At 42.1% G+C, this 15,111-nt stretch overlaps 1 protein-coding gene across 1 annotated transcript in view; it reads left to right on the top strand.

Annotated features, from left to right (window-relative positions):
- Positions 1–3,794: 3,794 nt before the first annotated feature.
- The window catches only part of LAPTM4B (lysosomal protein transmembrane 4 beta), a 126,721-nt gene continuing 115,404 nt past the window's right edge, over positions 3,795–15,111 (top strand). The window contains exon 1 of the mRNA XM_073330500.2: positions 3,795–4,046. Within this exon, the coding sequence (XP_073186601.1) occupies positions 3,945–4,046 (102 nt within the window). The 5' untranslated portion in view covers positions 3,795–3,944. The remainder of the gene's footprint in view (positions 4,047–15,111) is intronic.

Here is a 15,111-nt window from a genome sequence, read left to right as displayed (position 1 = left end):
CTCATGTGGGGCCTCTAAGCACTCTTGTAAAACAAATACTAGTAATCTAGTTGGAATAGGAATGGGAATCAGGAATTCTGAATTCTATTCCTGCTTTGATATTGCTTTGCCCTCATTTATTATCTGTGTCTACAAAATTAGAATAATACCCCTCATCTATAGAGGAGGGGCTTTGTAGTGTCAGGCATTTGGGATCCATGGATAAAGGTTGCTACAGAAGTGCAAAATACTGCATATATTATAAAAGCACTGAAATTTAGAAATATAATGTTATTAGGGCAAAATGGACTCAAACCACAAAAATTGGATTCTGAATTAGCTTTTTATCACACCAAAGTTCAGCGTTATTATGGTACTCTTATATCTGACAACAGCTGAAGATTAATGTGAAGATTAATGCACTTTTCAACTTCAGCAAAATATACTACACCAATAAAAACTTCTGGGGAATCTCTTTCTCTCTCTCAGCATGAAACGCTAAATATTTTTTCTAAAACCAAGGCCATGCCTTGCAAAATAGGGATAGCTGGCATATATATATTCTTATTTCACACAATAATACAAATATGCCTGTATCTCAAAGATTGAGTGCTTCCTTTAAGAAACTGAAATAAATTGTGGTAGTGTATCACTAATCCTCTGTTTTTGCCAGTACTTAAATGCCTGTGAAAATTCAATGCATCATCATAAAAACTTAAATAAACTTAATCTTGTTGCAGTGTGTAAAGGATCAGCTTGTGTGTGTACTTTTATGGAATATTCCCCATCAATTAAGTATGTACAGGAACACAACTATTTAACATATCCAGGCACAATCCAGAGTAGTAGGGGTCTGCATCACCCCTGCCCTGCAACCTTGGGTGCCTTACAATGCCTTGCTGAAGTAGCTCCCACCTGGCTGCTCACAAACAACCTTCCACCATGCAAGCCATATGCAGACTGTCTGTGTGTAACTGCAGCCTGTCAGCTACTCCATTGCTCTCACCAGCCTTTGTTATACTGCAGGATAAGAGCACACCCCCAGTCCTGGATCTTCCCCCAATAAAATCATAGAATCATGGAATATCAGGGTTGGAAGGGATCTCAGGAGGTCATCTAGTCCAACCCCCTGCTCAAAGCAGGACTAATCCCCAACTAAATCATCCCAGCCAGGGCTTTGTCAAGCCTGACCTTAAAAACTTCAAAGGAAGGAGATTCCACCACCTCCCTAGGCAACGCATTCCAGTGCTTCACCACCCTCCTAGTGAAAAAGTTTTTCCTAATATCCAACCTAAACCTCCCCCACTGCAACTTGAGACCATTACTCCTCGTTCTGTCATCTGCTACCACTGAGAACAGTCTAGATCAGGGGTCCCCAAAGCGGTGCCTGTGGGTGCAATGGAGGCCGCCAGGGCAGTTGTGTGCGCCCGCAGGACACCGCACCGGCGAAATGCTGCCGCCAAGTGTGGCTGGCAAAGAAGTGCCTGCCGAAATGCCGCTGAGAAGCATTGCTGTTTCTCGGTGGCATTTCAGCAGCAGCGCTTCTTTCCACTGCTGCTTCTCAGTGGCATTTCGGTGGCGGAGTGTCTGGCGTCGCCACAGTCTTCTGGGAATAGGAATGTGCTATTCCAACAGAAAGATTGGGGACCACTGGTGTAGATCCATCCTCTTTGGAACCTCCTTTCACGTAGTTGAAAGCAGCTATTAAATCCCCCCTCATTCTTCTCTTCCACAGACTAAACAATCCCAATTCCCTCAGCCTCTCCTCGTAAGTCATGTGCTCCAGTCCCCTAATCATTTTTGTTGCCCTCCACTGAACGTTTTCCAATTTTTTCACATCCTTCTTGTAGTGTGGGGCCCAAAACTGGACACAGTACTCCAGATGAGGCCTCACCAATGTTGAATAGAGGGGAACGATCACTCCCTCAATCTGCTGGCAATGCTCCTACTTATACATCCCAAAATGCCATTGGCCTTTTTGGCAACAAGGGCAAACTGTTGACTCATATCCAGCTTCTCGTCCACTGTAACCCCTAGGTCCTTTTCTGCAGAACTGCTGCCTAGCCATTTGGTCCCTAGTCTGTAGCGGTGCATCGGATTCTTCTGTTCTAAGTGCAGGACTCTGTACTTGTCCTTGTTGAACCTCATCAGATTTCTTTTGGCCCAATCCTCTAATTTGTCTAGGTCCCTCTGTATCCTATCCCTACCCTCCAGCGTATCTACCTCTCCTCCCAGGTTAGTGTCATCTGCAAACTTGCTGAAGGTGCAATCCATGCCATCCTCCAGATCATTCCAGCCAGGGCTTTGTCCAATTTTTCACACTTGCTCTCTGTCACGCTGGACACTGCACCAGTTTCTCTGTTGTTACACTGACTTCATACAATGTATTTTTTCAAGGCAGATGACTTGCTGGGGAGCATCACTGAGGGCTTTGGTCACGTCCTCTGGCCTGGCGCTTCGAGCTGTCACAGCAATTGAATGGCAGGTATAAGGAGAGAGAGAGAGAGAGAGAGAGAGAGACAGGAATCAATGGCCGTTGGAATGTTGGATACTGTTCTGAGTAGGAATGTGCTACTTAGGGTGTACTGAGCCTCTGATAGTGTGGCTGATGTGATTAGGCCCTATGATGGTGTCCCCTGAATAGATATGTGGACACAGTTGGCAACGGGCTTTGTTGCAAGGATAGGTTCCTGGGTTAGTGGTTCTGTTGTGTGGTATGTGGTTGCTGGTGAGTATTTGCTTCAGGTTGTCTGAAAGCAAGGACTAGCCTGTCTCCCAAGATCTGTGAGAGTGATGGGTCATCCTTCAGGATAGGTTGTAGATCCTTGATGATGCGTTGGAGAGGTTTTAGTTGGGGGCTAAAGGTGATGGCTAGTGGCGTTCTGTTATTTTCTTTGTTGAGCCTGTCCTGTAGTACGTAACTTCTGGATACTCTTCTGGCTCTGTCAATCTGTTTCTTCACTTCAGCGGCACTGCTATGGGTACCTGCATGGCCCCACAGTATGCCAACATTTTTATGGCTGACTTAGAACAACGCTTCCTCAGCTCTCGAATAAAGACTGGGAATGGATGGGTCATTACACAAAGTAAAACTATTTTTCCATGTTTATTTCCCCCTCCCAACCCCCACTGTTCCTCAGACATTCTTGTCAACTGCTGGAAATGGCCTACCTTAATTATCACTACAAAAGGTCCCCCTCCCCCCGCTCTCCTACTGGTAATAGCTCATCTTAAGTGATCACTCTCGTTACAGTGTGTATGGTAACACCCATTGTTTCATGTTCTCTGTGCATATAAAATCTCCCCACTGTATTTTCCACTGAATGCATCCCATGAAGTGAGCTGTAGCTCACGAAAGCTTATGCTCAAATAAATTGGCTCATCTCTAAGGTGCCACAAGTACTCCTTTTCTTTCTGCGGATACAGACTAACAGGGCTGCTACTCTGAAACGTTACAAAAGCGGTTTTTTACAATCTGGATGTAGTGCTAACGGCTACAGCTAGCACATTTCTACATGTAGCAATCTCACATACACTACAGTGCAAGAAACCGCTAGCGGTAGGCATTCGCTACATCAGGCCGCAGTTTACTGCAACAGCAGTTTCCTACACGCTGTGCGTATCGATAAGTAGCGGCGGCACATTCCTACACGGAGCAATAGCGGTCACTGCACCGGCACGTGCCGTGCCCGCTTGATCCACGTGGGAAACGCCCCCCGCCCCACCCCCGCCTGGGGCGCGCGCGCGCGCGCGGCCCGATGGGTCTCTGCCTCTCTCCCAGGGCTCGAGATTTGGTGACGTCATGGAACTGGGGGCGGGAGGCCCAGCTGATGGCGCGCGCGCTGCCCACGTGGGGTCCCTCCCTCCCGCGCTCGCCGTTCAGCCGCCGCAGTGCTCGCGCTGCGCCCCGGCCCCACAGAAGCCCCAGCGGGAAGCGGAGCTGAGTGCAGGGCGGCCGCGAGGCGATGAGGACGATGAGCTCCCCGTGGGCTCGGTTCTACTCCAACAGCTGCTGCCTGTGCTGCCATGTGCGCACCGGGACCATCATCCTCGGCGTCTGGTACCTGGTGAGCGAAGCCGGCCGGCGGGGAGCGGCCACGTAGAGCCCCCCGGGGGCTGGCGTGGGGGTGGGTGCCCGCCGGCGGGAGCGGCCCCCGCCCCCTCCCCCTGCTGAGGGTCGGGCTGGCCTGGCGTGGGCGTCTTGGGAATGGGCCCCGGGCGCTTGCTCTCTTGGGGGGTGCAGGAGACGCTCCGAGGAGAAACGGGGCGCGGGGGGTGTGGAGAGGAGGAAGAGGGAGGGACGACAGGAGACCCCTGTGAAAATGCGCTTCCTCCCCCTGGGTTTGTCCCAAGAGTCCGCGGTGTTAGAAGTCGAACAGCTAAAGCTGGACTTGGGCCCTTGTCCTCTATGGCGCATGTGAAAGGGGCCATCACTTGGGTCTGGGAGGGGGGCATGGTTGCAAGTTAGACCCTGCCAGTTCTGGGCCCCAGCACCTCAAATTCCAGAACCTGGCAGGATCCAGATCCCAATGTTTGAGTCGCTGGAGACGCTGAATAGGTTCTCTGTTTAGCCAGGGAATTTTCAGAGTAAGGGACAAAAATTAGCTGATCCAGGGGCCAGATAGAGGTTTTTGCAGTGCTGTTGTGGCAGGATGCATCAGGGCGTGGGGGATTTGGTGCAAAACAAGCAGCTCGATTTGATAGGAGCTCTGTTTAAACAGTAGAATTTGGGGGGACTGGGGCCAAAAATTGTCAGGGCCCAGATTTTTTCTTTTTGTCATGCTGGGGTTTTCACCAGTGTTCAATGGGAGTACCTATGGAAAAGCTAGGCAGTGTGGTCATTGTGGTGGCTTGGAAAAGGGTGTTCACGAAGTCCCTCAATGTCTCAAACTTATTGGCTTTCCTTTGGTCTGAGACTTCTTGGAGGGTGGCAAGTCAAAGCCCCTTTTTACGCTTTGAATAGACAATGTGCATTTGGGCCTGATTCTCTTCTCAGTTACACTGGTGTAAAGCAGGAGTAACTCCATTGAAGCCAATGGGTTCTGATGGTGTAGGTGAGAGAGGAAGTGAGCTCAAAGATTTCAGTGCATGCTAATACAACAACGCATGATGCTGTCTAGCGGAAATATAAGTAAAATAAATAAATGTCATTTTCATGTAAAAATAACTCCTGAAATTGTGCCTACTACCAACAACCTTTTGCTCTGGACAGCATAACACACAAGTTTCCAGAAAAACACCGTCCAAAGGGAAAACCTAACTGCTGTTCCCCTGTGAGGCAGTCAGTATTTGTATAAAATAATTTCCATTATATTGAAATGGAAGGTGATTCTATTGACTATCAAAATAAACTGTTATAGTGTCATAATTTGCTAACCATTAATGGCTTGACAGAGGGCTAGATGGGGATAACCGATCATTTAAAATTTACAAATTCTTCATTGTGTGGGTTTCCTCTCCCCCATCCTTTCATTTGTTGTTTGTTTCTTAGATTTTAAACTCTAGTTTGGGCTAGGGATTGTGTGTCTTTCTGGGTTACATCTTGCTACTGATTTTTAAGCAGTGACTTCAATGAGGAGGTCTGCTTCAAAATGTCCAGAAAGGACCTTGTTCATTGTGAGCACTGCTGTAACACAAATAATAAGAATCCCTAATCTCCTACGTCAGTCCATATTTATTTCCAGTGCTTTCATACTTTACCTTTTATAATTATTGTTCTGCATCTTTGATTGTTGCTGGTAGCTGGTGTGGAATACTGATTTCAGCTGCTAATGCTGCTTTTCAGGAGAGTGGCTATTTCTGGAGATAAAGCCTCTAAAGGGTTGTATTATTAGCAACATAATCCTTATAAAATACAGTAATTCCCTCCAGGCTGCCACAATCTGTAAATCTGCAAGCAGTTTCCTTCCTCGACAGACCATAATGAACTCAGAGAATAGCATTTAGATGCTCCATAAGTTAGAAAATAAACAAAGTTCAGGACATGAAAAAATGTGCACTTTTAAATGTTGCATTTTAAATTGGCGTTTAAGTGGTTCCCTGTTTTAATTTGAGGCTGGAGTGAGTGGTCACATAGCACTAAACTAATGACTAGAGTAACATTAAACCAAAAGTAGCGCTGCTTTGCAATGAAATTATGATAGTTAAAAAACCCTACACTTGCACATTTTTAAATAAATTTCCAAAACCAACGTTGAATGTAGGGGTGGCAAATGGTAAATTACAACGTTAGCCAAATCAAGGTTTATTTTATTGATGGTATATATTAAACATATAATGGTGTTAGGCTGGAAATCTTTCTGACATCCATGGTTAGTGTTCACATGAGGGATGTGGAAGGTTTTTATAGTCATTAGTATTGCAGTTCTTCATTTGCCAAATAATTGAGTACTTGGACTTTTTGTATGTTTGATAAATAAATTAAAAAAATACATGAGTGTTGTATTCTGGAAAAGGTTCTTCATCCCTACTGCTTTTATAGGAAATTAGTGAGGCAAACTGCACTAGAGGCATGAATCCACCACTTTCTGACTATCATGTCTCCACTCCTTGGGTAGCAATGCAGGGAAATCAGCTATGCAGAGGTCAGTGCTGACATTGCAGGATTTGCAAACGTGTCGTTATAATAAAGAAATCTTGTTCATTGCTTCAGACTGTGCAGATATTTCATGCCATGTTTAGTCTTCTCCAGCTCTTAATACAAGAGACCAGAGTCTGAATGTGATTCCAAGGCTATCCATTGTTTTTTTGATAAATGGTATTGCAGATTAGACCCAGGCTTATTTACTAACCCCTGAAATTTCCTTTGGAAAAAAGTGGAAATTGCAAGGCTGTAGTTGATGTAGGGCATCTTGTTAAATAAATTCATCAGAGTAATTAGAAGGCTAAGTTGACATTGATCTGTTAGAAGTTATATAAAAGGGTCCGCATCCTATAACTCACATGTTACACTGCTGAGTAAATTATGCATTGATTTAGCTATTTATTGCTTTTACTTTAACTTAATATAGTTAAATGAAATCATTTGCAGGCATGTACCATGATATCTGGGATATTTATAGTGCTGAAGGAGAGTTCCTTTTTCATTGTGGTCATGTGTTTTAATTTCATGTCATAAAAGCTTTTGAGCAGGTCTTCCAGGAGGTATGGCTTTATTAACTCAGTCTGTCTTCAGTGTGCAGGGTTGGGTGAAGCCTCTCTATCTATCTTAGCTCAAGAAAAGCTAGGTGAAAGACATTTTGGCTTTCAAATAATTTTTTAAAAGAACATTTTAGGTAAGAAATGGGAACTAAATGCAACAGTTAAACCTACATCTGAATAAATATATACTTGTCAGTATTTCTTACACATTGTCTCAATTAAAATATCTCCATACTATTGCCCTCGTTCAGCAAAGCACTTAAGCATATGCTTAAGTCCATCCCCATTCAGAAAAGCATTTAAATACATTTCTAATTTTAAGCATGTGCTCAAGTCCCATTGACTTCAATTAGTTATAGGCCTGTGCTTAAAGTTAGACAGGTACTCGAGTGGTTTGCTGAATCACAGCCTGTATTATCTAATCTTCTCAGTGAGTAAAACTTGTTTGGCAACTCTTTTCAGCAACAACTTTAGTTTTAATTTTATATTTTCTTGAAATCTAGTTAGGGAAAATGTAGTTTCAAATTAACTAATTCTTCTTAAAACTCACTAAATCATCATTTGTATGCTGTTAAAATGTTTCTTTTCTTTTTTGTCTATAAAACATTCCTTGTATTATATCTCTCTTTAGTTTCTTCTCCACTCTTTGCACAAGTATCCTTCAACATGAATTTTTGAGTTATTCAAACTGATAATTAAATCATGACACTCATGGAGGGCAGATTGCCCATACACATACATACATGCCATATGGTTGTAGATCATTTTAAATTAAAGTTGGAAGGCTGTAAATGTAATAGAAATTCTTGATGAATGTGGATAAGAGTTCAGGAAGAAATTTACAACTAGCAAATATACAGAGACAAAGTATTAAATAAATCAGGGCTGTATTTCTTAAGTAATCCGCTAACCTGGTTGAAAAGACACAGGTATGCACGCTCATGTATGAAAAGCTTTTTGTATTTCAGGATATCAACTGAAACTTTGTAATGGTTAGAATGGTGGGTATATTTATAAATAGATGATGGTAGGTTTTATCTGCTTGATTTTGAGACAGTTGTATTATTCATGAATAGCAAAGTCACATGTGAATTAGGTAGGTTATCTCAAACACCAAAAAATGTTATTTCCCACATCACTGTGCACTCTGCAGGATAATATTTTATGGAAAATGGCTGTGGAAATATTTCAGAGAGCTGTAAAAATGTTTTTGCTGTCACTGTTTTTAATATCCCTGACCTGTAAAGGCAGGCTGCCTTAATATCCTGAGTGCAATTGTACAGATCTCTGAGGGAGAGAGAGAGAGAAATAACTAATACACTTTGAAAAGCTCTTAAAATAACACTTTTGATTCATGGAGTATCATGAGCCTTGAGCTGGGATAATTTCAGCCTCCAAAATTTCACATTTGGGAAGGTGATGGACAGAAGGATACATTTCTGTGGTACATTTTCTTTGGCTGCTTGAAGCTGCTTAGCAGTTTGGGATACTGGAAGCACCACGGGCAGAGAGTTTAGTGAGCAGAGTGCAGGTGATGTAATTAAAGTGGCATGATCAGAGCATTTTGTTACATAGATATTGCTAGAGCCTCTGGCATTCTTTTTAATAATTTTTCATTTTATTTTTGGGTCATTATTTTGTTTAATCCATTAAAATGTTTTATTTCTTTTTATTACATTTAAATTAATAAAATATACCAGATGACTGTATATAAATGGAAACAGTGTATAAATCCAGCTTATCTATGCTACATCATTTTATTAAGTATAATGTATTATTCCACGCATTGAGTTGTTTAACAACCCCCACCACAATTACCCACCCAGACAGCTACTTAGGTTTCCCCCGTTGAAATGTACCTAGTTCTGCAGCCCCCAGATAATCCCTACTTCTCCATCCCACTCATGGAACACCATGGATCTTCCCAACCCTTACTGCTTCCTTTTGTAGGCCCCACCCCACACCCTTCTCTGTTTCCCCAGGAACCCCTTACTGGGCACTCTTACCTCCCTTAAGTTGCCCCCTCCCTCACTGAGCCCAAGCCCCCCCATTAGACCCAGGGACCCCTTCCCTATCCCCTTTCCTTGGCAGGGTGGGAGTCCCTGGTGGGGGGGGGGGGAGCTTTGCAGCATGAGACCACTTCACAGTGGCAGCTTCTGTCCTACAGGGCTGGTCCCCGCTCTGGGTGTAGCTACCTGTCACGTGAGGTTGCAGTGCCATTCAGAAGTGGCCTGGCCACCCCCTTCATCATGACTGGAGAGGGGAGGGCAGGCCAAATGTGAGTGGTTCTGCAAATCTGTGAGCCTGCAGTGAAGAGGCAGGCCCAGCCCCGCTGGACAGGAGCTGCTGCTGCTGGGAGAGTTTTTCATTTTATGTAGTTTGTTCTTTTTCATATTATTTTGTGTTACTTCGCATTTGTGAAATACAGAGGATATTACTGTCACATGTGGGAAGGGGCAGTGTCTGTGCACACTCCCAACATGCACGCAATGTAGCACAGAATACTTAACATAGTTTCATATAATAGGATTAGCAATGAAACATATATGTAACGTTGCCTTCTCAAATTAGAATATGATGGATCAGAGAACTATTATTTGAGTTACTGTCATGGACCAGAGTCCCATTGTGCTTAGTACTATACAAACCCAGAACAAAAAGACAGTCCTTCTATGTTTCTACAGCTGTGTCTCAATTTCCTTCTGGTAAAACAATATGCTGTATAGGTAGAAACTAGGTACTTTAATGTAAAAGGTAACTTGCAGGGAGTGGAGTGGTTAAATATAGTGGGATGAATATCAAAAAAACTTCCTGAGAGCACGGTGTATTAGGCTGATGTTGAATAGATTCTATTTGATTAATAATTCTGAGTACATGTTATTTCCAGTACTGAATCATGTGCTAAGAGGGGGAAAGACTTGTGGGAGGAGTTGGGGTGTTCAGTGCAAACATTATCTTTTGTAATTAAGTGAGGATGATTGTTTGGCTATCTGAGCAGAGGGGAAGGGAGTAATGGCTATTCATAGTGTCAGCAACCAGTTCAATTCAGACGTTTGTTTTAGTTTTTTTGCATTACATGGTGGCTTTAAATTTCTCCTGTAATATCAGACATGAAATATGAGGTCAAATATAATCTTCAGTCAACATTTATCATGTGTGCAAACTAGCTGCAAGTATGATAAATTAAAAATGAAATGGGGACTATGAGAAAATGACTTCTGGGTAATTATTCCTAATTAAATTGTTATAACCATGAGCTGTCTGAAACTGCATTGGGACTGAAACCAATAGATTTCTATTTTGAAATTATCATAGCATTTTAAAAAGTTAAGAAATTATGCTTGTACGAGTCCTAGTTGTCCAGTTAATGTTGATTAATCAGTAATAATATCCTCTCTTTGCAAAGCTCCGTAACAGCAATTATTAATGCAAGCTATCAGTAATCTGACTGTTCCTTGTTTGTTTTTTTAAATAACTAAAACAGAGTCAGATGTACTGCCATTCTCTCTGAAGGATTTTCCATTACCTAGATGCATAGTGAAGGATGTTTATGTAAGCACGAAGGACTTGATCCTGCACCATTCAAGACAGTGAGAATTTTTCCATTGCGTCGAATTGGAACAGGATCAAGCCACAAGACAAAAATATTAAGCATGTGTTTAATTTTAAATTCAGTGGAGTTAAGTGTGTGCTTATGTGTTTTAGGTCTTGATTTTAAAAAAAAAAAGTCTATACTGAAACATAGATTCTAAAGGGATAAGAGACATGTGTTTCCCTCCCCCACCCCACCTTTTTGCTATCCTGTATATGCCATGCCCCTCTATGTAGCTATAACACTAATGAATTCTCATTCCTGGTCTCCTTTTGACCCCACCCCAAAGCTTTCTTTAATGTGGTTGCTTCACTGTGTTGAAGGGAGCTGTCCAACAATTCAGCATCAGCCTTTTCTTTTTCCTGCAGGTGTGGCGCTTGCCATAGGTCTGTTCCATTTTTGAACAGGGGTTCTAAGAGGAAAATGTAAAAGGAGAATATAATTTTTTAAAAAAATCTATAGTATTTTGTGAAAAGCTAGCTATTAAGTAGCACAACTACCACAGTGAGGGACATGGCATAAGAACATAGAACAAATCTCTGAGTTTGTAGCTTTGCATACTTGTACTTGAATCTGTTATTTGGGAGAGTGACTTGTTAAGATTGAAAATTCATATTTTGATTCTTGATTTTATTGCAGTTTATCACTAGTAGGAAGCTTGAGGCAGTTCAGTCTAGTTCAGCATCAATTTTTTTCATAGCAAAGCACAATGCTAATGGTCTGAATTTTAATGGCACTAATATTTTTGTAGTTGGAAGGCAAAACAAGGTACTTCTCACGACGGCCACATTGTCCCATTGATTTTTAAGCGGAGCACTCCCCATTGAAGTCAATGGGAGCACTCCCCATTGAAGTCAATGGGATAGAAATCAAAGCCGGGACAGACGCAAAATATTTTCTTTGGGAGTGTATCATGTCACTTTCATTCTCTCTCCATTTTTCAAGTCCAGTAGAAAAATAGCATGAGTGATCCTGCACTTAAATATCTATTTAAAGAGTACTGTTGTCCTCATAGCTTAAGAATTTGATTGTATTTAAATCATAACAATATTACAGCAAGGAGTTCAGATAGATATGATCAATATTGAAGCTATATCCTGCGCTGGAGAACCTTCCAAGCAGCTATGGCCTGATCCTGCAGGTCTTGCGTGGCAAATTTTTACTTATGAGTAGTCCTGTTAACTTTAATGGAACTACTCACACTGGTGAAGGTTTGCAGGATGAAAGAGACTTCTGTGAAAAACAGATAGGAGATTCCAAAATGAAAATGTCAATAGAATTAGTTTTTCTTAAATACAAATAAATAAATATATTTAAAACTTGTAAAATGGGGGGCTATGCTTTATATAAGCAACGACCACAATAAAGTCAGTTGTGCTGTATTAGAAAATGGGGAATAACAGCACCCAGTGCTAGTTCATGAGAGTTCCAGGTGCATAGTGAATGCAGTGTGGGGGTGGGGTTAATGTGTTTGTTACAAACCACAAGATTTCCATATTTTATATCAAGAAAATGGATTCTAGGCTGGCCCTCCAGCTTCTCTCAGTTTTTATAAGCTTCTTTTGATAACTATTGTGTGATGATAAAGGGCTGGATTCCTGCCTTCTGTAATCAGATCCATGGGAGGGAGCCTCAGTAAGGGTTGCCCATGGAGTTTCCCCTCATACTGTGGTGTTGGGGTTTCTTTGCCCTTGCTGAATGAGCTGTCTGTCTGGCCCTCTGAGATTTGCAGGACACAAAGGCAGTCCCTGTGGATGCTCTGCCAGCTGTGAAGATCCAGTATTTCTTCCCACTTCTTGGCAGTATGATGCCAAGAGAGCCTCACTGTTAGGTCCACACACACCCACACACCCCGGTCACAGCTGCCTCCAACAACTCCCCTAAGGTGGTCTCTTCACCCCAGAGGGAGCCTGTGGATAAGCTAAGAGAGCCTGGGGCTATATTACTTTTCTCTGAGGAAAGTTCACAGGACTAGAAGCAGTTTGGGCCCACCAAGTGGCTGGCTCTCCCTAGTGTATGGTAGCCCAAAACCCAAGGTGAGCCCTCTGCATGATCTTGGGAAGAGTGGAATGGAGCCATAGAGGTGGATAATTCCCCATTCAGCGTGTGATGTGCTCCACAGGCAGATCCATGGGTCATGATTTGGCCTGATGGTATTTGTCTTTCATCCTAATTGTAATTGTGATAGTCACAATGACTAAATATTTGTCTTTAAAATTCTGTGTACATTTAAGCAACTTTATAATAATCTCTCCTGCTAAGAACATAATTTACAAAATGAACACTAGATTCTTCAGAAAACTGGAAAATCCACAAAGGCCCTCAATCCATGGGGTTTGCTTGTTTTCTGTGAATGCTGAGTTCCGTTTTCCTGATGTATGTTTTTTTGAAAAAGAGAATTAAATGAGTACACCTAGGCCTACCTATTAGCACTGTAGAGAAATAGTTTAAAATACAATAATTCATTACTTGCTTCATGAATTGCCCTCCAGTAGAAAGACTTAAGAAAACCACAGGGACACCAGGGCTGAGACTTTGTCACTTAGGGTCAGATTCTGCTTCTCTTAACTCAAGCTGGATAGTACCTAATCAAGGCAACTACCCACAAAATGAGGTTCAACTCTACAAGAATTGAGGCTATACAGTCAATGACATTGCTTGCCAGGGAGATACTGGTTACTGAGTCAGAGGTGACAGGAGCAGGCCCTGACAGTCTGAGAATAATCATAGTGAAGTAGGTTGAACGTATGCAAGGACAGTTTAAAAACGTCCCCAGGCATTCTTTCGTACAATTTCCCCAAACATGTTTTCAATTTTTAGAGCAAATAGCCAGGTTAGCACATGTGCTGTGCTAAATTTGAACATAGGAGCTGTCATAGTGGAAATTGATTTTGTTAATCCTAACCAGCTCTCACTATTAAAAAAAAATATATATTTTTAAATGTTGGTGATGACTCTACAACCTCTTAAGGAAATGGGGGACTGAAAGTTAGCCTGTAACACACTGCAAGGATTTCAGTGTTGTTTTTCAGCTCTGACCCTCTCATCTACTCATGTGCAAACATCTCCAAAATGTCAAGCCATGATTTTTTTCAACTCTGTATGGGTCATCAAAAAGGATTACTGATGTAACAAAGCTCCAGGTTACCTTTTAATAAGCATGGTGAGACACAGACTTTTATATAATTGTTGATTTTTAAACTTCTACCAATGAATAATCTTAAAAGTTTCCATTTTCAAAAAGAGGCCTTTTAAATCTGTAGTAAAGCCATTGGGATTATTTTGAATAGTTTGATCCTTTTTATGAGAAAACAGATGGTTGATTATGAGAGTGACAAAGTTTACACATACTTGTGAGGGAGACAAAGATGGGTTTAGAGTATAACATTTGTTTTACATAAAAATGTAAGATCTTGTATAATAATCTTGACCTCACTTATAGCAAGGAGTCAATGTATTATATTAATCAAGTGAAGTATGTTTAGAGGTTCTGATTAAAGGTTGCTGTTGATCTGCATTTGATGGTGAACCAGAGATTAACACATTAAGCTTTGTAAATTTGCCATTGGCGATACTGACATCGGGCAAAACACAGTTGGTGTCTCATCCTGACGTATGGAGTTTGTGAAATACCAAAAGAGTGTAGTTTACAGTATTTCTTTCTGTTCCTCATTTTGTTGGCTGAGCCATATTATGACTGCAAAGATCCTGGAAGTTTAAATTAGACTCTTTAATTATTTCTCCAGGTCACGCATGTGTTCTAAGTTTGGCCTGGCAAGGCTTGTAATTGGCCTGGCTACTGGCAAAGCGAGAACTCTTTCTGGTAAGTGGGTGAGTGCTGGCAAGTATCTGGGGTTGGATTCACTGCTGCACCCTGAGCTTCAATGCTTGAAAGCTCCCATTTAACCTGGAAGCCAGGAGTAGGGGGATAGAGGTCAGAGCCAAGCTCCTTCTCACTCACAGCAATAGAAGGAGGGTGCTCCAATTTGATCAGACATTTAGGAACCCTGGCAGGGTCCAGAGGCAGTGCTTTGCTGGCAGGTGAACAGTGTCCCCCTTCCCAGCAAGTTGTGGGGAAGAACACGTGGGGCTTCTAACTAGTGCACTGCTCTGGTCCCTGCCATCGGGGTCCTATTTTTTTTATGGCTACAGCGGGGTTAGTCCTCTAGCTAAAAGAGAGCTTTTGGTAACGTTTTCAAGCCTGAGAGCTCTCTTCCATTTTGCTTCTGGTTTTTATTGAACAAGTTCTTGTTTTATTAGGAGATACTTTCAACCATTTTTAAATACTCAGGACACAAGTTTTCAGTTGAAATTTGGCTCTGCAGAAATTTTTATTTTTGCAAAGTTGCGTGTTTCAGCTCCAAGGTAATTGCAGCTGGCCTAGGGTCTGTCAGATTAAT

The sequence above is a fragment of the Lepidochelys kempii genome, chromosome 2 (genome assembly GCF_965140285.1).
Source record: "Lepidochelys kempii isolate rLepKem1 chromosome 2, rLepKem1.hap1, whole genome shotgun sequence".
NCBI lineage: Eukaryota > Metazoa > Chordata > Testudines > Cheloniidae > Lepidochelys > Lepidochelys kempii.
This window is presented reverse-complemented; position numbering and strand designations above follow the sequence as displayed.